This window comes from Phaethon lepturus, unplaced genomic scaffold, assembly GCF_000687285.1.
Source record: "Phaethon lepturus isolate BGI_N335 unplaced genomic scaffold, ASM68728v1 scaffold17741, whole genome shotgun sequence".
NCBI classification, from domain to species: domain Eukaryota; kingdom Metazoa; phylum Chordata; class Aves; order Phaethontiformes; family Phaethontidae; genus Phaethon; species Phaethon lepturus.
This window is the reverse complement of record NW_010517182.1, coordinates 64,310-91,339: the sequence shown is the minus strand read 5'-3', so window position 1 is coordinate 91,339 and position 27,030 is coordinate 64,310. Positions and strand designations below refer to the sequence as shown.

At 39.0% G+C, this 27,030-nt stretch overlaps 1 protein-coding gene across 1 annotated transcript in view; it reads left to right on the top strand.

Moving 5' to 3' along the window:
- PEX14 (peroxisomal biogenesis factor 14) overlaps nt 1–27,030 on the top strand; it is a gene marked incomplete at its 5' end in the record, with an annotated part of 40,507 nt that overhangs the window by 664 nt on the left and 12,813 nt on the right. The window contains one exon of the mRNA XM_010296314.1: nt 22,893–23,015. Within this exon, the coding sequence (XP_010294616.1) occupies nt 22,893–23,015 (123 nt within the window). The remainder of the gene's footprint in view (nt 1–22,892; nt 23,016–27,030) is intronic.

The window sequence follows — 27,030 nt, the reverse complement described above, 5'->3', positions numbered from 1 at the left end:
TATTTTACTTTCTGAGTCAGAGCGGAACTATCTTTGTTCTTTTTTTTTCTTTCTAAAGTTTTGAGTCCACAAGTTACAGTGCATTTCAGGTGAAGTTCGCTCCGTATTATGCTACCCTCCTGGGACCATATTGCTTAGGTCCTTACTGCAAGATGTAAATAATAAGGACAGTCTTACCTTGGAGTTAATTACATGCACTATGGAGCACTTTAAGCAGTTGGAATGATACTGAAAATACAAACTCCAAACTTTGGAGGGGAGTGACCCACTTATACGTTGAAGTCATAAGTACTTCAGGGTACATCAAATTCTATAGCTAAAGATCTTGAGTTTTGAAAAGCAGGGAAGCCTATGAAATACATATTACTCTGTTCAGGATTATGAATTGTTTATTGAGATGCCTGAGACCTCATGTCATGAAATGGAGAGTTCAAGTATATGCATCACTTTGCTCATCTTGAGTAGCAAAGGACCTAGAAGGGAATGGCAGTCTTGTGTTTTAGCAATGATGTCATGACACGTAGTTCATGGGTACATCATTTTGAGTGTGATTCTCTCACTGCTTGTCCTAGTGCCAGTTAGAGAACAATCCAATCACATAGATATGTTGCTTGCCCTGCCCTGCCATCAGGATGGCATGAAGGGAGCCTGTTGGCCGCTGTGCTCCATGAGTTTTTCCTTGAAATATGTGGACCTACGGGGAGTAATTAATCATAAAAGCTTGGGGATTTCAACTCTATCATCGAAGCAATGAAGCAAGGGAAAGCTGAGCCTAAAAGCTGTGCTGATTACCCAGGGTAACCTGATATAAAATCTATTGTTGCCGAGAGATCCTTAGCCCCCAGTATATCGTGCAATATTATAACTGCCTGATCTTCTCCTGTGCTGACAATGACCAGTTATTCCTCGTTTTCTCTCTCAACACAGCTGGGTTAGAATTTCATTTGCAGAAGGTATTTAGAGCAATTTAGAGACAAATGTCTCTGGTGTTTGCTCTGCACTTCCCCACCGCAGGCTTCGCTGAACAGTTTTTAGTATCAGGAGCTCCATCTAATCTGTTTAATTTTAATAAATCCCTGACTGGGAGAAGAGGAAGGGTGGGGAGATGGAAGCACAGAGAAACTGTGGCCTGACTAATACTTCTTATGAATTACTTGGCTAATAATTACTAAAGAGCAGAAATGGTTTGGTAGAGCTCTTTGTATGTTCCTGTTTGTTAATTAGCCCTCCTTCCCTTTATGCTAATTGGGAACTTAACAGTAGGAGATAGGAAGGAGCAGGGTCCAGTAATGCCTGTACCCAGCAGTCACTGGAAATATGTCCGTATGGAATCTGACCACTGAGCTTACAACACGACCACCGTTCAGTGCTTGAGAGCAGAAGGTACATACTGTCATGGTACCTATGTGCTCTAGCAGACTTAGGCAATTATTCGTGAAATGTAGATGTTGTGGCTAATTCAGTCCTGAGTAAGTGAGGGTTTACATGGTTTGGTAGGCTGCTCCACCTATTCTCTGGTATGCAGTCATTGTCATCCCAATGATAATGTTTATCCCCATTTTACAGATACTTAGGCTGTCTGGTAGAGAAGTCCTCACTGCCAGTCAAAAAAGCATTTTCTGTAAAGAAACCATTTCAGTTACAAGAGTCTCTTTTAAAATTATCTTTGTAGGAAATAATGCAGAGCTACCCTTGTATTTTTTTCACAGTTACTCTGATTCGGGTTTCTTCAAGCAGAAATTGCAGTAGAAGACCTTTTTATGGACCCCAAAAGAATTTCAGTGCAGGGGAATTTTCATATCTAAAGATGTACACCATGTATGAATCTGTCTTTTGTAGTCACTTTCACGGAACCATACACGAGAGATCTATGACTCCCCACTAAGTCTGCTTAAAAACTCCTGCAGTGGAGAGGATGGTGCTGAATCACCTTGTGTCCGTGAATGCGGAGGGAAAAGCCCAGATGCCCTAACCCTGCAGGAGCCTTACACTACCCCAGCTACAGCCTAGGTAGGCTACAAGGATAGGAATGGAGCGTTAGCTGTGGGTGAGCTTTCAGGTCCTGCAATCCTGACTTTGCCTAAGAAATTTCACTTCTGAGGCTTGCAGAGATGGTTCCACCTCGAATTATAATTTTTTCTTCTTTTTTTACAAGCATCTCCTTCCTAAAAAAGACTGATCAGATTTTATTTCCTTTAAATATTATTTAATATTTAATGTAGAGACTGGCATTTGTTTAATACATTTCAGTGCAGTGAGACATGAAAGCTTCCTCAGGATCATCAGCTGGACTGCGTTTAGTTTCTTGTGAAACAGTAGTTACAGAGGCTGAAAGTAGGCTTTCCTGGTTACTTGCAGGTCAGGGGTTTGCTGAACTGCTCTCTCCGGAACATGGGATGATAGTGTTGATGACAGTTGGGAGAGTGAGGGTGTCCTGGATTTATAAAAGGTCTTTGAAAAGTTGGATGAGATTTCTCTGTTGTTTTAAGCACTTTTAAACTCCCAAATACAGAGGCATTAATGAGAAACATGAAGTTATTAGAATCATTTATCATTTTCTTTGAAGCTTACGCTGGCATTTTGTGTAATTTATGACATTTCCTCCTTTTTATCATGAACTTCTTCAGATGAAGGGAAAAACAGCTGTTTCCCCTCAGAGTATCTGAAAGAAAAGAAAGGAAAAAAAGATGCTGTTTGTTTTTTGTCCAACTCGCTGATTCTGCTGATGACATGCCACAGAATCAACGGCGCCTTGGGAGTAATTAGACAGCATGTGGGGTTTAAACCCTTGTGGAAATGTGTCTGTCATCTAACTGTTGTGCCTCAGATGTCCTGTACTGCTCAGTTACCCATCCAGTAACTCATGTGGCTTGTTAATTTTGTCTACTCTGTAACTTCTGGCAAGATAGAGAAAGGGGGTGGAAGTGCACTATACATGTGGAGCTCTATTTTTCAGGGTGCTAGTCTTTTGGGGCAGGGAGGGGAAAAACTGCTAGGTTACAGCCTGATTGTGTAATCCTGGGTGAAGAGCTTTTTTCCTAGTTGCTTGTTCTCTTCATCTGTAAAATGAGTACAGTAATGCCTTCCCAGGGTAGGATTGTGGGAACCATCAAAAGAATATGAGAAGCTAAGAAATTATACTGATGGGAGAACAGAAGTGCATTAGGGCAAGTAAATGTATAACGGTTGAGTTATGTTGGGAAAATGTCCACCCAGAAGGCTGGACAGTCTTCAGAAGATATGCTACCTGGTTTGGTCTTTTATCTATATATGTAATATAGTGGGCTACACGCTTCCAAAAGCTGTTGCCCTCTTGCGTGGTCAGATGAGTTGGAGGTTGTTGGAAGCATTGCCCTTCTACATGTTGTATCTACTAACCTGTTTCATTACTTTGGCTGGTAAGAAGTGAGTTACTACAAAGGTTTTTCTGTAGGTCTTGCACAGTTTTTTGCCAGTGTCAAGATGCCTGGATAATGGTGGTTTCTGAAGAGGTGAATAAATTACTTAATTGTACATGCCCCTTCCCAGTCAGAGCTCAAAGGCACTTGATGCCCTGGAAACAAATGCTGTCAGGCCCAGAATCTCCAGTAGAAAACTGACTTAATTTTCTTCATCTTTCTTTAGTCTGTATTCCTGAAAGTTGAACCCCTGTCTGTCTTTCTTTGCCAAAGAAACCCAAGTGTATCACCTTGAGGTCCTGAGAGAAGGAAGCACAGCCCACTGCTGGAGGCCTTTAAAGGAAGTAAATTCTTCAGCAGATTTCAATTTAACCCTCTTTTATTACTTTTCTTTTTTATAATTTAAGTCCATTTCGTGAGGCAGTTTGCATGTCCTTGAATGGAATCTCGTTACCATGAAAGCTTTTTTAGCATTGATTTCATAACAGTCTTAATTTAATAGCGCCGTCATTACTGAGAAGCCCTGAGAGTGAGGCCCTAGCTTTCCAGGTCACTGACCTTTTAATTACAAACCTTGTTCTGATGGCCAGGTTATCGACTGGACAGCTCCCAACTCCTGCCCCCAGCATGAAGATGAAAATAACTGCCTTTCCTCCCCCACTTCCAGAAAAGGGAGGAAAAGAAAAGTAACCTCTTGTGTTTCCAAAATTAATTTTCTCCTTCAGCTTTACTTTGTAATTAATTCTTTAACATGTCTCAGTGAAGCTTGAGCAGTTTTTACAAAGCTTTTCGTTGCGAAGAAAATACAATGCGAGCCAATAGAGTCCAGTGACAACTCATGCAAAAAAATACACTTAGTAACCTGTGCTGTCAAAATACCTATTTGGGCCAAACTGCTATGGCCCTTCAAACCTTATGCTTTTCTAGAAATGACCATGTTTGATACAAGAATGTGTGATTAGGCTGCAAGTGTAGACTATTTAAGGAATGCTAGATGACTTGTCCTTCTCTTCAGACTTGCTGACAGGATATGGATTTAAGAGATAGTAAAGAAGTGAAGAATTGACTTCACTGCACAACTGATTGTGTGAGTGAGTACTTGAAGATTGTGTAACTTGTTTTCTAGCTGTCTAGTAAGTGTTTTGTGCCAATGCCTGCACAGACCTCATCACTTGCACTTGCAAAGCTACAAGTGAGACCTGCAATTCAGATAATGAAAACAAAAATTTATTGCAAGAATATACTTAGTGTATTAAGCATCTAGAACAAATCACCTTAACACACAATGAAAGAAAGTTCACTAGCATAGGTAGAACCAGTGAGGGTGTGCTTTCTAATTATTAAAGAAGTTTGGAACAGGTGTTCAAGTAGCATAAAGTAAGTCTAACAGCTTGTGTAGACTTACAGAAATTACTGTACAGGTTCAACAAAAGTCGATGCACTCTACATTTTCATAACGCTTTTCATTTGAGGATCTTAGAGCACATTGTACCCAGTAACCATTAAAACTCTGCAGCTATTTGCATGGAGTGTATTTCATGGTGTGTATAGGGTTATCTAGATCTCAGTGTGTTTTCAACTAAAAAGTATCCACCTCTGAGGTAGAGGACAGCAGCTGCTTAACATCACTACGTGGTTTTTAGGAGAGGAAATGAAGAATACTTTATCTAAGTGATCTTGCAGAGGGAGCTTTAGGGATAGACAACGTAATTACTGAGTAAAAAATTTACTAAGATTTCTGAAAAGCACTATGGGATATTTAATTACTAAAGATGCTTAGGCCTCTGTTTATGACTCTGAAAGACAGCTAAGGTGCCTTGTAGTATTTTGCTTAGCTTAAAGAAAAATGTGTCCTACACCTGTTCAGGCAACCAGTTTGTTCTTTAGGTACCTTCCTTCCAAGCTTTGGGTCAATACAACCCTGCATAAGTGGGAAAATCTGGTTGTCTCCCAAGGAGCTTATTAGGGATCCAAAGTATGAAGAGTGAGAGAATGAATGCTTTCATTGCTGACAAACTCACAATGGTTCCTATCTGAATCAGGATTATCAGTAGTCACATCCATTTTTGGCACTCTGCTATGTTTGCCCAGTGCTGATAATGTTCAACATTCAGGGGAGAATTTCACTGCTGGAGTCTCATGGTCCAGAAGAATAGATGTGCTCATGATCCAGAAATTGGTTCCACAGCTCCGTATTTTGTATTAGTTGCCTTCTTTTTTCTTCCTGAAAATGATTGAGAATCTCTATCCATCTGCTGTGAAGGAGATGTCTCGCTGTCCTGCCAGTCTTCTGTCTACATATCTGTCACTTGCTGTTCAGCACCAGCCTATTCATCATGCTGACTCTTTTCCCCCATCAATTTTACCACTGTTTGTGTTATCTGAACTTGTCATGATCTTTACGGATTTTCTTGGCTTCTTTGGCAAGAAGAGACCTGCAGCAGTAGTGCTAACAAAATGTGATAAACTGATCAACCTTAGGACATCCTGGGGAATCAGATATGGCTACTCTTTGGAGTTGTCAGGGGTTTTGGAAGAAAATCTTTATAGTTGATAGAAAGCCTTCACTATCATTCCTCAAGATTTGGAAGGAAGTTTGGAAGAAGTAATCTATTTAGTCCCTATCCACATGGAGAAATCGGTTCATATCTCATATTTGACTCTCATCCCTATCCCAGTCGCTAGTGATTCAAGAGAGAGCAGGAACATTAGTTTTGGCATAACTTGCCATGTGATGCAGTGTACAAAGGCAGGCAATCCTTTCTGTTTGCTACCTTTTAATGTTTGTAATAGCCAGATGATTAAGAAAAGTGTGTGTGTGTGTTTGATAGAAACTATAGTTACTTAGAATTGAGTTTGTTATTTTAGAAGAGCATTGTACTCAGTATACATTTCATTGTTTTATAACAATTTTTTTTTATAGCTCAATGGAACTTAGAAACTAGGTTGAACAATAAATTTCTATCCCATTGGAAATTCTGAGGTTTGTAAAATTCTTTTTATATTAAATAGGGGTTAACATTTAAAATCACAGGCATTTCTTAAAAAACAAAATATTACAGATCTGTCAGATCACTCTGTATTGATTATACTGGAGTTTCTAATATTGTAACTGATAATAAAAGTGATTGATATAGTAATATAATATATACCATAATATTACAGTGAAAATATTTGGGAAAATAGTTTTTGAATGGTTATGAAATAATTACTTTTATCAGAACATTTTAGCGTTTTTTAAGCAACACTTGCTGTATGAAAAACTATGTCGTAGAAGTTAGTTAACAAGCTTTACTTGAAGCTAAAGAATTCTTTCATAGAAGTGCTTTTTACTAGCAGGAAAATACATCATCGTTGTTACTGGATAGCTCCAACAAGCTTGTCATCTTGCACTGTTTTGTACTTGCACATTTGGCTTGAATACTCTAGACTACTGGCTCTGAACTCAGCTAGTATGTTGCTGAACATGAAGGAGAAAGTCCTACCTGGGCCTATTTAAAGGGAGCAGAAGAAAAAAAAGTCTTGGAAAACTTAAGGCCTCCTAATTTTCACAGTGTTTTCATTTACGCAAAATTATTTTAAAGGGCTTTGATACAAGCTCTGCTTTTTAATATTAAAACCATTAAAATCTCAGTGACTTTCCCTTTGGTTTCTGTGTGAAGCATTGAGAAGGTGCATCACAAGAGGCATCCCTTTGATGTTTAATGATGTTGTGAAGAAGCCATTGAGGGAGCGACTCTCAAATTTTACATCCTCTCAATCCCTATATATGTGTTCTGTAACAGGGGATGCAGGTCACATTAGTGGTTATATCCTGCCTCTCTCACTTCAGGCTCAACCTACAGTGATCTTGAACCAGAGAGGTGATTCATTCGGAGTATATTGGGTAAACAGTCTGCTACATCTCCTGTTTTTATTCCTCCCAATTTCAGCAAAGAGTCCAGAATCACCTTTGCCATGTTTTTGTAGCTTGAAAATTATTGATAGATTGGAACAGACCGATTTGGTGCCCAGGAAGTTGTATATGCCACAAAATATTGGTTGTAAGCTCAATTTTAACAAATAATTGGAATGTCATGGGTTTAATGATGTCTCTCCACTTGGCTATCTGACAGTAACTATGTAATGTAAAAGAGCCGTTAAAAATGGCTTTGCAAAATTAACTCCTGTTGCTCACTGAGTGTGTTTTGAGTCATATCTGCCTTCTTTACTGTCAAAATAATATTTCCTTTCCTGGTAGCATTGAAAAACCAATATGATTACAGCAGAGTGTGTTGAAGTCTATTCTAGAAGGTGGTGCTAAAATAGTCAGCTTTATTCTGCATCCTGAAATTGTTAGCCTTAATGATGGGCAGAAAAGACCCAGACCCTAAGTCTGACTTGTAAATTTAGTAATTTATTTATCATTTTTTCAAGCGAAAGTAAATGCTCAGTGACAAAAGAAGATCACTTCTGTAGTTACAATCTAAGAGCAGACATTGGAGATCTGAGAGATGACTGCTTGCTTGGCTTTGGGCAAGTTATTTGTTCTAAGCTTGCCCATCTGCAAAATGGGGCTAATTACCACTGTTGCATTATTGACTTAGTAAGATTTATGTTAGCTGTGTTTATAAACTGCTTTGATATGCTTGTTGTGGAGTTTTTGGTATTGCAGCACGTGATTTTTGAAGTTGCTTGCTGCAGTAAAAGCCACACTTGCAGAGGGGTTGAGAATTTACTTCCGTCAGCTGTGTATGGGAGGGGAGAGCTGCAAACTTTAGAATGTCAGAATGTCAAGGCTCAGGCAAGTTGCGTGCAATCCTAATCCAGCCCTGCAGCTTTGACCTTTGAAGCGAGCTTCACCTTGAGACAGTTGAAGAAATCTATGTACATTTGTATAAAAATATTTTTGTGATAGAAGGAATTTGCTCTTCACGGCCATCCAGCCCAGGGTTTCCCCCCAGTCTTTCTGGAGCAAGTAAAGGATTTCAGTTCCTGATCTGCTCTGTGAATGAACCTGGTATTCTACGTTTAAAGAGGCAGCCTTCTCTCTTGGGGCTAAAACAAGGACTGTAATTAGGATAATCTGCGCTGCTCTTCTGCTGAAATCCATCTCAGACCTAATGATACTTTCCTGCTAGGAAAGATAAAATAAGTTCTTGTATGAGATAATTCTCTAGGTTGTCTTAAACAGCATTTCTACCCTGTTTAAAACTATGTCTTGTGTGCCCAAGAACAAGAAATCCTACTACTTGCTTTTCTGTTACACACTGTTCCCTCAATTTTATTCTGGAGCAAAATCATTCTTTCCGTAGCTAAAAGGGGAATTTAGTCTTTGGTTCATTCTTTCCCATTCTTTCTGATGGAACCTAGTCCAGGACAGACTCCACTCCCGTAGGAGGAGATCAGAGAATTCATTCTCAATGAAATTTGAGGCTCTCTGAAGTAAAAGCTGTTGACTTTGTCATACCGTGCAAATGTGCATTGCTTTTAGCAAGACAATAAAGGGTAAATGGGGTGATCTCTGCTCCTGTGGAGAGGTCGGGTGGTTACATTACACAATCTTCTAGAGCATCTTGCAGCAAATACATGGGTTATATTAAAAGTTGCAATCATATCATTTTTTAAAAGTAAATTGCTGACCTTATGCAGTGGAATCAGCTTTATTGAATTTCGCCAAAAATGCGTTTATAATCCCCCCCGCCCCCGCATACACATGATATTCATGTCCTTGCTGCCCATGTGGAAATGTCCCTTTTTACGGTGATAAAATTAAATTTGCCTTTGTCTCTGCCTTGCCTCGCCTTTTAAGATTCCATCCTTAAGAGACACCAGTGGATACCGTACCAGAGAATGAAGATGGGCAATATCCCTGCATGGCTGGCTGACTGATTGTGAGCCAACTGCCACGGAACAAATAAATAAGCTTTTCACATTTAGAGGACAAATAAAGCTGAGGACAGGTGTAATATGGGTATTTTTTCAGGAGTGTTGTAGCCTTTAGCATAGGTAAGAATTTATTTAGACTTGGAAGTACTTATGCTTTGCTTCTGGATTTTTTCTAATTGCCACGCAATAAGAAATGTAAAATCAACAAATAGTTATTGTGCTACTCATGTAATGCTGTGTTACGTGTCCTCCTTCAATAATAACTAACCAGAAAGCCCTTTAGTCTTTGGCCACCTACAGCTACCTTCCTGAATTCACTTGAGGAAAAAAAAGTGTTGAAGAATTGAACAAACATATATCCCATAATTCTATAGCACTTTGTCTATTCAAAGTACTTTACAAGTACTAACTGAATAAGCTTGTGACACCTTTTGCTGAACAGCAAGGTTATGAGATCAATGTAATGTACTTCTAATTACGTTTTATCTTCTTGGTTAGACCTTTACATTCTCCAAACAGTTTGCAAACTCCAAATTTCAATCGGAAACAGAGGAAATACCATCCCCATTTTAGACGGGGAAATTGAGTCAGATGGATTAAGAACAGTTAGATCTGAGACAATTCTGACTCCCAGTCATATATATATATATATATATATAAAAATATAACCATACTGTGCCATAGTGTCAGTGTGATGTACTGATGTTTATAGCATTTTCAGTAAAATTACTCAAAGCATTTTTGTGTTTATCCTCTCCAGGCCCCAGCTGCTTTATGGGGGGGTGGGGGAGGTTAAGCTAGTTTTATTCAAGAAAATCAACGCAAACCATCTAAGTAAACGAAGGGGCAGATTGGCCTCTGCAGTGTTGGCATGTATCCCTTCTTACAGCACCTCCCCAACCTGTCTTCCTTTTTCTGTAGCATTTAAAAGGCTAGTTGCTCAGAGGTACAGAGAAGAATATCAGAATATCCATTGCTCCTGCTCTTCAAGTAACCAGGAGAATGCAGCTGTTAAACTCGGAAATATAAAATACATGTTTAAAAGATGACTGTCTATGTGTTTAAAAAAGAGAGCGAGAGAGGATCCAAGGGAACCAAAAAATAGCAGCTTCCATTACTGTAATTAAATGGCAGCATTTAACCTATCAGGCCGTTGCGTGTATGTGAGAGACGAGCAGGGAGCTGCATTTGAAATGATCACTCTCTTCCTTGGGGGATAGAGTAGTTAAATAATTTGTTTGTGAGGTGTGAGTTCAGTGTCGGGTAAAGCAAGTGCTTGTGTGTATGTGTGTGTGTCTTAGAAGCTAGGGATGGCTGTGTGTTTACTGAGAATACCCTGGAGGCTGGCATTTACTAGCACGTGCACTGTCAATAAGAACACAAGCTGCTCGTGCCCATTTGTTAGGTTATCTGCAGAGTCAGGGCCTCACCTGGCCCCAGATATTGCGTCATAAAAGGAGAACATTTTTTACACCAGGCCACCTGAGACAAGAGTAGCAGTAAAACAAAACCAGGGAGGAAATGGGGGACGAAAAGAATCAGAATCCTTTTGATGAACTTCACCTACTGCGGTGACTGTAAAAGGTAAGTTGCTCTATCTGGTCGTTGGACTTGGCACTCAGGAGTGTGGGGACTGTGTTGTCCCTGGGGGACCAAGGACGAGGCTGCTGCTCAGAGGTTTACCCCTGAAATGGCACGTCAAACAGTCGCTTCCCCTGCAACAGTGTTCCACCTGTGCTTGGCATGATTCCTGTGCTTCAAGACGCTAGTGTGCGAAATTATGTGGAGAGAAGAGGGGTCTGCAGTGTGTGTCCTTGGCCCTTCATCATTGACCCCGACTCTGTGAAAAGCTCTTTGGGCACCCCTGTACAGTGATGTCGATTAGCCTTTTGGCACCGTGGAAAGGAGACACGTTCTTATGTAGTGCTCACGAGGGAATATCTTCCCATTTTCATTCACTCCCTTTTTATTTGTGAGGTGATTCCTTTGTTTAGGGGTATTTCCTAGTCCTGGAATGCCAAAAGCTATCCTCATACAGCATGATTTGATACTAGTAGCAAGTTTTTCAGCTGCTTCAGCTGCCTCACCTACTGATCTGACTTGTGTTACGCTGCAGGAACATGCCCATAAAAGTTTCTTAATCTTCACTCCAGTTTCTGTGTGACTTCTATGTAGCCACTCCCATTTTAACTCCTGAGCTGGAACTTTTGTGAGGCACTGGAAGACAACAGACGGTGTTAAGAAAATAGGTATTTCATTATTTCCATTTTGAACGTTCAACCCCAGTGACTGGATTTTGAGGGCAATACTTGGCCGAAAGGAGACCATAGAAATGCCATGTATTTTAGCACCCAGTCAAAGCAAAGCATGAATTTAAGTCCTTGTGTAGTTTAGTGAGAGTTAGAAATCTGAAAGTATTTCCAAGGATGATCTACAAGCACAGAAAAAAAGGCTAAACTTGTTACTTTAATAATTCATTTGTTGCAAATGCCTTACATAGCTCAAATGGATATAATGTATGTATAGATTCTCAAAACTGTCAGTTAGTCTTTGTACATAATTGTCAGGGTCAGTCTTAAACATTTTACAAAGGATATTGTGTAATATTATTCCTGTTTTACAGATGTAGAAACTGAGGCAGATGGAGGTTAAATGACCTACACAAGGTCAATAGCAAGGCTGGGAATAGAACCCAAATGTGTAGAGGCTTTTTATTATACTAATAAGGAAACTCTGGAGGTGTGTTTGGCATGGTAATCGGAACCCTAGAGAACTAGAAGCAGTTAGTATGTTCTGTGCATGTCCCGAGGGAGCAATGATGAAACTCCCTTTCTACCTTACCACTCCAGTTCTCCGTGTGTGGTCACCATAGTTTTTCCACCACTTAACCTCGTTATTTTTAGTATTGTTAGCATTAGTCGTCCTTTGGGCGTTTAATCCAGACTCCTTTAATTTTCTTCAGAACTCTGAAGAGCTGTTGAAGGCACATGGGGAGAAAAAAACAATAATAAACAAACCAAAAGATGAAAAATGATCTTTTGAAACTTCTGCTATTTTGTTGACTTGTCCCCTAATGTTTTTTGTCTTCGCTCTTCTTTTATCATGAAGGACCCTGCTTGAATGTGTAATCTGGGTTTCTTAAAAGTTCATTTGCTATTGTTTCTTTCTTCTCCACCCAAGATTAACATCCTGTGTGATGACATAGATGGTTGTTGTCTAAATGTACGCAATGTAACCAACAAAATTGTGAAGGGTGGGTGGAGAAATATTTATACAGTTGTGTTAAAAAATTACAAAGTAGGTTTGCCTTTTAAACAGAAGGTATTTCAACACTGTTATTGGCAGCATCAGCCTTTAATTTTACAGGTGGCTAGCTTTGTAGTAGCATTCAGCAAACAATATTTTAATGGCATGCAAAAAAAAAAATCTCTAAAACAAAAGAAAGAAGAACGAGGGTGATTTATAATCTGTAATGAATACTTGCTGACATGTCTTTTTATAATAGTGTATTAGCATCTCTGTCTTTCTGGGGGAAGTGCAAACCAGATTTACCTGAAACATTTGTAGCATAATAATCAAATATGTAGTGTTTAGATATATTTTTCTTAATCGAGCTTATCTTCTCAGTGTGGTGATACCTGACTCCTAGGTGTCTAACACTGATTCCACTTTATAAAAACTGGGTTAGAGGAGCAAAGATGCTCAATAAGGTTGTGAGAAAATATCTGTCAGAAAAGGACTTAGACTCCTGTATTCATGACTCCTCACCCAGTGTTGGTTTCTTTACATTTCTGTATATTTTTCCACACACACTTCCATGTATTTTTACATTTTCTTAGAAACACGCAGCTGTAGCTACTGTTGTCCATGCTCCTTATAGCAACTCCTGACGAGAGAGTGCACAGTATGCGCTGTCGTACTGCATGTTCAATGTTCTGTTCTGTGTGTTCTTCAAACACTAAAACGTTAATTTAGTATACACTTTATATGATTTTTCATGTGAGAAGTCTGGACTAATGGGTTTGTTTTGTTCCTTTCTAAAGCTTAAACTTTTGAAAGTAAAAGAGGAAATAAATAACATTGAGGCAAGTTGCTCGTTACGTTTCAGTTAATCTTAGTCTGCAGAGGCTACTCTCTGATGGGTATTGTCTAATGTAGAAAATATGCAGATGATCTTGACAGTGAGTTTGGGGCAATCAGTAATTCCAGAGTAATATAAGAAACTGGGATTGGTGCATCAGGACAGACTTTCTCATTTCTTCTATATAAAACTAAGTCATCCTTCAGATATTCTGACAAATCTGTTTAAAGAATTCCTTTTAATGGCTGAAATTGCTGTTCTTTTACACAATTTCTTTCTTTTGAACAGACTTGAGGAAAAAGAGAGTCTGGTTCTAGAATTGCAGGCCAGTCTGGTCCAGTATAACAAATCAGCGGTGACGTCTAATGTTGAGTTATTCCACATTAGGACCAGTCTGCTAGGTCAAATCTAATACAGACTGTATTCAGGCCCACACCTCTGAAAGGCCTGGTTACTCTTTGCTACTATAAGAAAAGAGATGTTGGGGTTACACGTCTGGTTGACTACAGATCTTCCAGGCCAGCTCCTTCTACTTCAGTGCCTGAATTCTTGTCACAGGCTGGTTCAAGTTGTTGGAAATACAGTTTAAAATTGCAGTTCCAAAGGTAGATCAAAACCAAACTTCCTATATTGCCAGTGTTTTACCTTACCCATATTTGAGACAACCTCTGGCTTTCTCCTTAGAAGCTCCTAAAGATATTATCACAGATCAAAGAGTAGCCAAAGGCCAATCACTTTGTTACTTTTGCTCAACAAGCTGCTTAACAAAATATTTTTATTTCACACAAAGTAAATGGATCTGAAGCAGAAACATTTTCTGACACTGCTGTTCTCAAAATTTGTGGTGACTTTTGGTAATGAAGTTTAGTTTCTAGGTTTTTGAAGTGCTGTGTACCAAACGGTTCTACTTCTGGAAATGAACTTATAGAAGACATTAATAACCTTTTACCTTTATAGAATGTTTTTTGTTGTAGTTCCCAATTTAATAGAAGGGAAATTTCATAGACCTGCTGTGTACTCTGGGTAAGTTACTTCACTTACATGTGCCATGTTTTTCTTTCCAAACCTGTCTTTCCTTCACACAGACTGTTGAACCCTTCGGGTCTGACTGCCTGCTACTCTGTTTCTGCACAGTACCTGGCACAATACCTGCACAGTGAATGCCTTTCGGGGTTTCTAAGGAGTATTATAATACAAGTAATGAGGATCAGGAACCATCACCATGAGACTTGTTTCTCTGCAGGAATAACAGCAAACATTTGCAGATCACAGGTTGGGTATGCTTGGAGACTTACCCATTTAGTGTATCTAATACTTGTTTTCTCTGAACGCATAGTGTTATTTCTAGGGAGGTTGTCAGTTGTGGTAACAGATTGTGACAGCACTGTGGTTACTAGAGTAGTGTCTCTTCCATTATCTGGATTTCTGCCCTATATGGGCTTCTTTTAAACAAAGGTCAGAGCCTCGGTTATGTTCTGTTCCTGATAAACTACCTTAGAATTGGCATCTTGGCATAGAGTCTTCAAAGCCTTCAAACCCCAAGGTAGATATTAATTTGAAATCTTTTCAAATATGCAGAGGTTTTTGTTCTCTATGTAGTGTTCTCACATCATGTACTGGCTGAATTGGATGTCATGTGTTCCTGTGTTACAGCACTGACTTCCAGCTTAGTCACATGTGTTGTCTCTTCATCACTAGTGGTGCAGCAGACAGGTGGACTTACTCTACCATTGTCCGCTCAAAGGAGGCTTTCTATCGGGTACTGTTCTTCTGCTTGTATGATAACAGAACGGAAAAGCTGAAGGCAGGACACCTAAAAATAAAACCCATATTGATGATGATAAAATAAAATTTCCCCCTGTTTTTCGAAGGAGAGATTTTTCTTATGTTACAGACAGACTTATTTCCTCTGTCTTTTTTGCTGATCGTGGTATTCTTAGAATGACTCTGTAATAGACAGGTCTTTGGACTGTCTTTGGACATCTGCAAAAACACAGATGCTTGTTGTATAGGAATTTAACTGGGCTTTGTAGCAAAACTTCTGGTTCTGTAATTCAGGTTAGTGAGGACTTCCGAATGTGTCTTGTTTGATTGAGAGTCATGTTGCTGTCTGCCTTTTTTCTAATTTGAACTTTTTGTGAAGCAAAAATTGTGCCTGTTGAATTATGATGTCTTCTATCTGAAGATTTGTTGTAGATTAGTTAAAAAACAAGGTGTCCAAGTCCTGTTAAGGCTGTGATAGCACTGCATCTAATAGGACTTTTGCATTTCAGAATCCCAAGTCTGAGTCCCATTATCCAGGCACTTCGTCCTGCCTGTTGTTTCTTGTATTCTCCTCTTAGTGCTTTGGCCCCTGAAATATATAGCTCCCAATGAGCTTTTACTTAAGGTACCTCGTCCTTTTTTGCTATGTGGAACAGAGATAACGTACTTCATGTAAGCAAGAAGCTTACTTTACATTAGAAGAGGAAGACCTGACCTCTCACTACAAGTGAAACTGTATTTTCCCTGCCTGGAAACTACCAGTGAAATACATTTTGCACTGACTTATAATGCTGTGATTTATGCCACGATATGCTTTGTGATATTACAATGTCCTTTTGCCTTTGTGTTTGATTTTTTCCCCTCTGATAAATTTTTGTGGGTATGTTGTCAGTGAACAGGGGTATATACCCAAAATGCCCGTAGGAGAATGAGGCATTCTCCTTGCTGTCTGCTGCCTCAGGGAAGGAATCCTATGCATTTTTTCCCCCTCCCATTAATCTTAGTGCAATTTTTTTTTCTGGATCTTTCCTCCTTGTTTTGAAATAGTATTAACAACGGAGATATTTTTAAATAGAAAACAACTGGAAGGAAACGTTTTTCTTTCTCTCTGTCATGTGCATACACATATGTGTTACACACAAACATGAATGAGTGACCAGAAGCAACTTTTTCGTTTTACATTTTGAACTTCTCATGTAGAGAAAACTGAGAAGAAAAGTTGTAGTACATGTTCCTGTTTTTCCAAGACATGCTAAACAAGTCGCCCTTTCTTATTCAGAGTGAAAATACTTCGATCCAGTTTTCTGAAGACAATACTCATTTCATAAGAATATTTAATCAGTAGAAAATAGGGAGGATTTAGTTTGTTTGTTTAGTATTTAACCAAGTGAATAAGGCAGATTAGGGGAAGGGGGGGGACTGGACCCATAAACAAGGTGATATATAATATTTTTTTTCGTTCTCCTTTTAAATAAATACCGATCAGCTTTATGTTCAGAGACAATAGGAGCCGTTGGCTTAAATTTGCAGTTTACTGTATTTATGGCTGTAATATCAAGGTGCTGCCGTCGTAATTTCATGCCCCAATGAGAAGAGCAAGGTCGAAGCAAATGCTTCCATCGGCATCTGCTAACACACTAACTCATAAACAAGGCCCGGCTGGATCAGGTGGCACGGAATAATACAGGCTAATGAAATACAGCACAGCTTTCCATTACTGTTAGTTTTTACAGTGTCGTCATTACGTGTAATTTATGTTTAAAAAATTCAATTTTATACAAGGCTCTGGGAAATAGGGGTCTGCAGGTCACCCGACGACTTTTAACGGCTCTGAGAGTCCTTATTGCACTCCACTGTTCCAACAAAATGTTAATAATAAATAAAAAAAAAAAGAATCTCTTTTACTTTTTCTCTGGTTTGCATATCTTGCTCTGTCCTTTTAATTACAAGTGTCTAAGGAGAGTTTGGGGCTCTAGATGATGTCAGGAGTTATCCCCTTTACTGATGCTCCCAGAGGGGGGTTACTATCTGGTTGCTTTTCTTTTGTCTGTCTATCAATCACCAGAGGTCCTGTAAATGGAGTAAACACAGCTGAGGAGAGGGAGATACTTAACAACCTCTCTCCCAAACCCTCACCCTCTGACATTGCCCTCCTCTCCTCCATTACACTTCATTTTATTATAGACTCCAAAAAGCTTGGCCAGGAAGAGAAACTGCTGCCAGATTTATTTATTTATTTATATTTGTTATGCCAAAATACTTTTTATTTTAACCTTTTCCTTCCTGGTTGGCTCACTGTAATTCTTAGCATTGTAGTGTCAGTCAGGTTTTCCTTCCTTATTTTAGTGCTGTGCAGCTTGAGGTTAGAGCACCTTTATCAGTTTTGACTGCTGCTTAGTTACCCTGATGGGTTAAAGTATATAACGTTTCTTAAAGATTGCAATTGCATAATGTACAGTCTTGTAGATGAATAGGTTGTAAGAATTCAAGCCCTTTCAGTAACTTTTCAAATTACTTTTATTTCTGCATTTTTCGGCCTGACAGTTGAGACCAGCCAATTTCTCTTTGAGGTTTGGGTTCCTTTACACAACGTTTGAGCTGGAAGTGCAGCAGCAGGATGTTTACATTCAAATACAGTGTCTTAATGTAAATGAAGGGTAAAAAAAAACAATTATGTTTCTGAGACCTTAGGTTTTGTAAAAATGTTGGGTTGGGCTCAGCCTCACGAATGCCCCATGAACCAAGGTGTGGGGAAAAAAGTGGATCCGGAGACTATGCCTTTTTGACCTTCTGGAAATGTGTTCAACTAAGCACAGAGTAGGCTATAAGATGAGCATTTGATGAAAGAATCACCCAGCACTGCATGTAACTGACTGAACAGGTGGAATCATTAGTCTGGATCAGATCCCAGAAGGTTTTTATGATGATTCTTTTAAAATGTGACCATGTTCTTTCTGGGCAGAGTTGACTCGGTCGCTTCCAGGAACAAGAGTGTAATGTCGTATCAGGGCGTCTACCAGTAGATCTTTCTTTTAGTCATATGATACCATGCACTAACTTTGGGTAGTCATATAGTTTGTTGTAGCTAAACAAGTTGTCCATTTCTATTTTATTTTATTCTTAATAGAAAGTGTGTGCATGTACGAGGAAAACAACAACAGATACCACCCCCTGCCCTGCGCCCCTCCCCTGCCTTTTGTCCCAGCAAAAGGGTAGGTGTGATGGTTGCTCCAGGGTGGTCTGTCAGAGTGGTAATAAAGCTGGCTTTGGAAAGCCACTAAAGGAACTTAATTCTCTCCATTACCTTTCCCTATTATGGCAGAATTCTTTATTTCTTCCTAATCAGAAATTTTCTCCCTAAAACTAATGTTGCCTTCAGGTTGTGAAAATCTTGAATGAATTACTGGGTTGAGCAATGCAAGGGGGAATATAAAGAAGAAAAATACATGCTCAGTGGCTGGGATGGTAGAAAGGGTTGTCACTGAAATGTCAGAGCCTGTGTCAGAGAAGGAAGAAAAAACTTAGTGGCTCATCTAGTTTAGCTCATGCAAGGATTTTGCATTGCAGTTATTGCTACTGTGTTTCATCCAGAAAATAGAGAAGAATGGATTTATGGTAAAACAACAGATTGGGACTCACATCTCCTGAGTTTTATTTTCTGACTGTCAGAAGTTTGGTTCTGACCTTGGAGCTCTTCTCATATCTGTGTGTCTCACTTCTTCCTCTGTAAAATATGGGTAACAGTACTCCTCTAAGTACTCCTCTACTTCACAGTGGTCCTAAAAGGAACCGTATTTTGGTGTACTTGAGGTCCTTATATTAAATAGTAGTAGATATTATAAAGGGCCTAAACATACAGTGAAGTCTTAAAAGTTCTTGGGCAAAGGAGCATTTTATACGATACCTGAGGTGCAGGCACCGAGAGATGTTTGTGACAGCCCATTTTATTCTCTGACTGGCTCTGATTCTGTGTTTACAATTTACAGAGGCTGAGTGATCTCTGAAAATTGAGTGGCAGCAGTGACAGTCACAAAAGAGGGTCAGTAAGAACCTTTGAGTGCAAAACAGTGATGAGTGCTGGATTATTCAAATCAACACCCTGAAGCCTGAAAAGGAAATTTTAAGGCTTTGTGAAAATTATGACTAATTCTTTGTGCAGCGGCTGTGGTGCTGTAGAGGAATGAAATGGATGGTTGGGGGAAGGGAATAGGTTTGCATTCTGTGGGGCTATGAAGACAGTTTCCTTGCATCCTTCTCCTCAGCTCAGTCCTTGCTCAGTACCCTCTGCGGTTAGATTATTCCTTGCAGATAGCAATCAACTGGAAGGAAGTGTGTGTCTAATTTGCATGAGATTATTTAAAACAAAAAAAAAGGTCTGCATTAGTCAGGGTGATGGTAAACAACGCAAAGAGATGCCTTTTTATAATATAGCCGTGGCTCAGCTTTCAAAGCCAAATATAATTCACTTACAATTGGCAGTTTCCTTTATTGTTCCTTTTAACCTTTTGCATTCTGCATGGTCTTGATCTTGCTGCAACTCCAGAAGAACTAAAATGTTTGTTTTCCAAAGTGTTGAGAAAGTGTATTTGGAGCGATTCTTCTATTAAACTGAGGTGATTTTCTTGACATACATATTTGAGAGTTACATGAGACACAAAGCTCCAGTTTTCATGACATTGCTTTTGCATCCAAGGGAAGTGGTATTATTTTGGGGTTACCAGCTTCCTGCTAGATTAGAACAATGAATGGACCATGGATACTTTTTTCTATAATGCAGTGATAGAAGGACTGTGATAAAATAAAGCAAGGTGAGATATTGCAACAGATGACACTTTGATCTTGTTTAGAAATTCCCACTTTTCTATGTAATTAATATATCAAAGTTGAATAATTTGGGGCCTGGAAAACTCATACTGTGTGCATACATGTATGTACGTGGTGAGTAAGTCCAAAGGTAATTTTGATGAGTTAATTGTAATTGCCTTAGGATAGTCTTAGAATATCTTGTACATGTTTGTTAGTGTGTGTGAGAAATGACAACCATGAAGGCAGGTATATTTCTGAATCCACAGATGACTAGTTGCAGTGCAGACTTACTCCATATATATGCTTAAGGAATCAGCTCTGGGAGATTATTCCCCTGATGCTTGGAGGCCGAGATGACACGGCCTTAAAAACATCTTGTTCAGATGAATAAAAAGGAGGTGTTCCAAGGTGATGGCACTCCCAGTCTTCTCCTCTGATAATTAAGAAGGGACGTAGTTGTGATGTTCTTTTGTATAATGCCACTAGTACCGTGAACGAGAACATTTCACAAGGCACCAGAATAGTCCAGGGAAGTAACAACAATTTTAATTTGCACTGCTTTGCACGGGATTCAAACAAGGAACTCAAATGTGAAAGGTTTCCCATCTTTCTATCATTCACATCGGCTTTTTCTTCACAGTACAGCAGAGTTTTAATGCAAACAGTGATACTTCAGTGTCCCTACTTGGCAAGACTAGAATAATGCTAGAAGTGCATTTTATCTGCACAACATTTTAGGTTTTTTCTCAAACAGTATGAGAACAGAAGGGGCAGTATGGTTAGGCAACAATAAGCATTATTTCCTGCTCTTTTTGTAGAGTGAAGTAAGGATCCTCCATAACTTACGTATGTTTCTAAGTGTTAAATATTATCAGATTTGCTACCTTTGCATGGAAATAGAACAAAATGCCCTATTCTAGTGGGAGCCACATTTGCAGCCAGCTAATTTTGCCTCCATCTTCATGAAATTCCATAGATGCTAGTGATCTGCAGTGTTGGCATGTTTATGCTTTCTCCTACATTGGATAATTAGAAGCTGGTTAAAACAGTTTCTTTCTGATTAGGACTTTGCTTTTTAACATGGGTTAGACACCATAAATACTGCTTTTGTGACTAGAACAGTAGGCTGAGTTGTGTTCATGTGCCTTTTATTATGCTCACTGCAAGTCTTGTTCCATACTGTTAGGTGTGGTTTTGAGGCATGCATCAAATACAAGTAAAGGGGTGATTTTGTCAGATTGCAGGACCAGAGATCAGGAATTTTAGATTTTCGATACTGTTCCTGACACTGACAATATTCTGTTATGTTAGAGAAATCACCTAACTTCTCTGTGCATCAGTATCTGCCCTGTAGTGTAGATAGAACAGTATCTCATAGGAACTTACCTCATGTACTCACAGGAATAGGGGAAGATCGGATAATAGTTATAAAGCCTTCTGAATACCAGAAGCACTGTGTTAGTGCTTTATGATATTAAATAACATTTCTGAAACAGATTTGCGTATTTATTTCTGGCAATATTATTTGAGCTACAGATTATTCTGTCTAGACCCTCAGTATTCAGTGAAGTTTAAGATCCTGCAAAAATTTCTCAAAACTTAGGTAAAAAGCCCAGAAGCCTGGCCACATTGTATCTCCCGGTAATGTTAAAAAGCTAAGTGTTTTAAAGGATTAAGTTCAGGAATTTCATCTACTAGCAATAATTCATGGATCTTGAGTGGAGGTGATGGAGAGAAACTATTCTCCCATTTTTCTCCCACTGCTGTCATACTCATACCATTTTCCTCACTGTGCTCAGTTCCCACAACAACTGCGTGAGAATCAAGTGGTCTGTCTCTTCTAAATCTCTTTCCTTAAATCTATATTCTCACTTCCAGCATTTCTGAATGTTTTTGTGTACACACTGCACATATAATAAAAGGTCCTGAATCACTTCACATGTTCCTCATAGCAGGGGCACTGGCTCTCTGCTTCTGTATGGGAGAATAACATAACAAATATTACGCAGCTGTCCAGGCCCCACATCATGGTTGCCATCTGAGTACTAAAATCTTTTTCTAGAGGATGTTTTCTCCCATTGGAAAAAATAATCCAGCTGTGCTTCCCTCTTCACAGATGCTGGTCATTGTGAATCCTTTGCTGCCTTTCTTTTCCCCAATGTTGGCCAAATCCTTTCCATATGTTGTGGCCAAATACAGATGGTCATCCTGGCATTTCCTGATGGCAGGAGTGACTGCACCAACATGTGCCATGTGTGCAGTGTTACTACAGCTCTGCGTGAAATAAAAAACAGGCTACCCTAGGGCAATCTAATCATGCAGCGATAGGCCGGGGCAATGCTAAGCTGAAAGTTTGGGCTTGGCCTTGTTTTGATCTGTTTTGTTATAGTTTTATTTCCTCCTTACATTCTGTGTCCCATTCATACTAATCACAGTCAGTCCTGATTTTTTCTTTTTATTTCTGCATTTGTCATAAAATAAAGCAAATTATTCCCGTCTTCGGAAACGATCTAGACTAATTAGTCGTCTAACCCAATAATTAGTTTTTTGTTTCCCTGTCTGTTTTCATGCATTATTGTTAGTTTTTTCCCCTCTTTTTTTTTTTTACACCATTACAGATTAAAATGAGCCACATTTGCAGTTGATGGTATCTTTTTTTCGGGGGAAGAATGGAGAATTGCAATAGAAAGCTACTTCAAAAGCAGCAATAAACTCAAGGATAAATTAAGGAAATTGAATGAGCCACATTTGGAAGCAGCGTTGAGGCTAATATTCTGTCGCTTAAGGTTAAATTGCAACAGAGAAAGAGAGAGGGAGACATTCCAGTGAATCCAAAATTGGGGAGGCATTACTGCTCAAGTCAGTGCCAAAATTCTTTGCAGCTTGAAAGGGTTCTGCCTGGCTTGAGAATTTAATTATGCGTGCATCAAGTGGGTAAAGGTGCTAAACTGATTTCATTTCCTCTGCTCCCCCAGGCCTGACAGATGAAGAAATTGACCTGGCTTTCCAGCAGTCGGGCACAAGCACGGATGAGCCACAGTCCCCAGGTCCTTCTACACAGCTGGTGCCAACTCAGCCCTCTCACCCTGTGCTGTATAGTAAGTAACACTTTGAAAAACATCTGGTCCTGTCGCTTTCTGCAGTGATTTCTGCAGCAATTTCACAGATTTCTGCGCCAGATCCTAGATTTCAATTCAACTAATGCCATACTTTTTGTCAGAATCAGACGCCAAATGTTACTTTGAATTCACGTCATAGTTGTTGCTGTCTGTGACGAGATCATGTTACACAAGGAAAATGAAATATAAATGATCATCGTCTACAAACAAACATCATACGTACTAGCCTATGACAGCTCTTGGCCTGAAGGTGTATAGTCAATACAAATTGGATTCAGACCCACTATAAGGACTTGAAAAAAGCATTTAGTCAACGTAGGACTCAGTCTTCCCTTCTAAAACTTAAGGTCATGCTTCCCCTCATCAGTAGGGTTTCCTAATATCTAGATCATTAATATATGATAGGGCTGATAGATTCTTGGATAGAAGGTGCTATAAAAGTGCAACACTATTACATCTTTAGTTACTGCAACAGTGGACTCTGTTCAACAAACTGTTGGACATCATCACAAAATTTTTGTATTTTAGTTAGAGGACTTATTTTCCTAAACTAGTCAGGCAACCTGTCAGTTCAGAGAATCATAGAATATCTCGAGTTGGAGGGGACCCCTAAAGGATCATGGAGTCCAACTCCCTGCTCCTTGCAGGACTACCTAAAACTAAACCATATGACTAAGAGCGTCATCCAGACGCTCCTTGAACTTTGACAGTTAATGCTCCAAACAGTTACTTGAAAGAGGTGTATTTTCAGCATGAACAGCAAGCTAGAATATAAGGTCTGTGACTTCCTGTGTGTAAGTTTAAGGTCTGGCACAATGGACCCCCAGTATGAATGAGTTTTAAGAGTGCTATCAGGTTACAAATAATAAACAGTTAATAAGGATCCTTAATTTTAACAAGCTTTCTCTCTCCAGTAATCTGAGGGATGACAGCAGAAATTCTGTGTAGACTGCATGGAATATGATTGTATGATTTTGTGTACAAAATATACTCTCAAAGTATTTTTAAAATCCCAACATAATCTATGTAGACTCAAAATTTACATATATATTTGCATTTTAAAACAAACCTCGCAAAAAAGTATCTAAGCTCCAAACAATAAAAACCAAAGTACACACCATTAAAAATCCATCAAAAGAAGCTGTTCAGCTCACATGTGTGTCTGGCAGTTTGAAATGCACTTCACCTACCTGCCAAGTATTAAGAATAGGATTTTGATACTGCTTCTAAACAGTTCTCAGTCAGATATTGACTGATGTAACAGTCCACTTAGGGCTGTGTTTATTAGTTTATAGCATAATTTTGCTATTGCTAGAGACAATACTAGACTTGCTTTCTGAGTTTTTAAATACTCTGGTTTGGCACAGTTTGCAAAGAAAAACATTTGTGATGGAGTTGGGCTCAGAGCTGGAATATTTCTGACTTGTATTGGGTGTGCTGGTGAACTCCAGGACTTAATTCTGCCTCCTGGGCTAATACCCGTCTGCTGTAGTTCATAGAAAAAGCCAGAAGAGCAAAATCTGCTCTCTTGCTGAAGAAACAGTGCCAGATCCCTCCCTATCTGTTGCTCATTCAGCTAACTCTTTATCACAACCGTATTGGAAGAGTTAGTCTGTGCTTTATTTTATAGTGTTCCACTAATATGAGTAGGGCAGGAAAGAAGTATGCAATTCAAACTGGAAAATGTTGTCATCATTGTTAACCCCTGCAGCTTTATCACTGTGGGGTTTTTTTTCTCCTTTTACTATTTTTGCTTTCTTCAAAGCACCAGCTCCCAATTTCTTCTTACTAGGTCAAATCTCTTCTTAGTAGGTCCTAGGTCTTCCTTGGTACGTAACTAATTTTTAAACATCAAAATGTTCCCAGTAACAGCTCCAAAGAGAAGTCTGAAAGTATCGTTCTGTAATGCTCAGAAACCAAAGGTGAACAAAAATACCACCAAAGTCAAGCTTTTGTAGGGGTTGCAATTGTAAACTGGTGCTCTAGCTTCGATCTGATTGGTGCTTTTTAAATAATTTGAACCAAAAGCTTTTGCCTGTGAGCCAGTCTTTTTTAGCACCCCCCCAAATTGGGGAAATGGTGGCAAATACGTTCATTAAGTATTGTTCCTCCTCTCTCTAGCCATGCTTTGTAGACCTTCTATTTAAGCTTAACCTTTAAATTGATGTATAAAAAGAATAACTAACTAAATATACATTGTATTTGTTTGACCAAAATATTTGTTTTGATTAGGTGTCATGTGTGCCACATTATAGTCCTTGACTGGTGCGCTACTGGTGTTGTTAATGATGGATCCGTCTTTGTGTCTTCCTGTTAAATGCTTTCCATGGTATCAGAACTGCAAAAAGCATATGTGAATTTCTCTGGAGATGGTGGATGAGACTGTGCAGTGTCTCCGTGCTTTTTCAAGGTGCCTTGTTTGCTGTAGGTTATTTCATCAGTTGGATGTTAATCCTGTGATGAGTATTTCTGTATTGGTCCAAATCTGCTCCAGGACAGCTGTTTCTGTGCTATTTTACTAAGTCAATTTATCTTTCACAGATTTGTAAGCGATTGTTATGTACAGAGAAAGATAGATGCTACTTTTTCTGCTTATCTATCTATTATGCTTATCTTCTTACAGAGTATTCATTACACTAGTGTTGGAATGCTTCGAGGTTTCAAGTTCAAAAGTATATCTAAAGGACTAATGAGATAGATATAGACTGCTGAATCTGTAAGTTGACTTGTCGATGGGAACAACTTATATTGGAAGAGCTTACATTGAAAAAGATTATGAGCTATATTTGCCTTCCCCAAAGAAGACATTTGAGTTTCTTGTGACGTAGCATCTGACCTGCTGGAGTTCAGGTCTTGAAGACTGTGAACCACTTTGTGTGTGATATTTTTGGTTCTTTTTAAGGTTTTTTTTGAGTAGTTTTGACACCTCTACACAAAATCACAAAACTAAGAGAGAAAGAATTACCCCCCACAAAGCAAAAAGGAGAAATGGTTGAGGAGGGTGCTGTGCTGAAAAGCAGTAACTAGTGTCTTAAGAAACCTAATTTCTCCCTGTCCCCCCTCCCCACAAGGTGTTGCTGCTTCGTGTTTAAAACTCATAACTGTCGGTTATGAGTACAGAAGTTCAGGATGGCTTCAAAGCCATCTCAAGAGTTCATTCAGCACCAGAAGCTGAGTTGGTGATCTTCCCAGCAACTCTGGCATCAAATGTCCACTCTTGTGAGTCAGAGCAATAAATCCTGTGCACACTTTTTGATTTTTACTTGCTTGATCTCCTGCTGTTGTCAACTCAGTCTGTTCTGATTTTTAAAGTTGCAGGAAATAATTCATACCATTTAAATACTTCCTTTTGTTGAACTGCTAGTGTAGGTATTACTTAATGTTCTAAAGCTTTGTTGGAAGTAGCTGTTACCTATGTAAGTACTTTCTTATTTTTTAAGAGTTAATGAGAGAGAAGCATATGTGTAAGCCTTCAGAGTAGCATAGTTCTTACTTGCTGAACTCCTCCTGGGTTTGGTTTAAGAGAGGCTATAATAACTTTTGGGAGGAAGAGACAAGAATTAAGTTTCTAGACACTGTATTTTAGCTCAATACCATCTCTGCTATTTCTCCTCGTGTTCTGGAGGAGTAATTCCTTCCTTCCAGTTTGTACTTTTGCCAAGAGGTGTCAAAATGGCTTAAAAAAAAGGCTTAAAAAAAGCTTGAATTTGATTAATATAGAGAAACAAGACTTTGCCTGACTGATAATAAAACTGATAAATGACATTTGAATTACTTGTAGCAGTAATTTATTACATAAAATATCTTTTATTTGACATGCGATTAGTTGCTGGAAGCATCACTCAATCTGACTAGTTTAAACATGCTCTAAAATGAACCCCCAGTAAAAAACCAGGGCTGTCTGCTGTTGGCGTTATGAAATACACTAATCCAGCAGTGAGGACAAAAACCTGACTTTAAATATTTAAATGATTAATTGGGTTTATATTTTTTT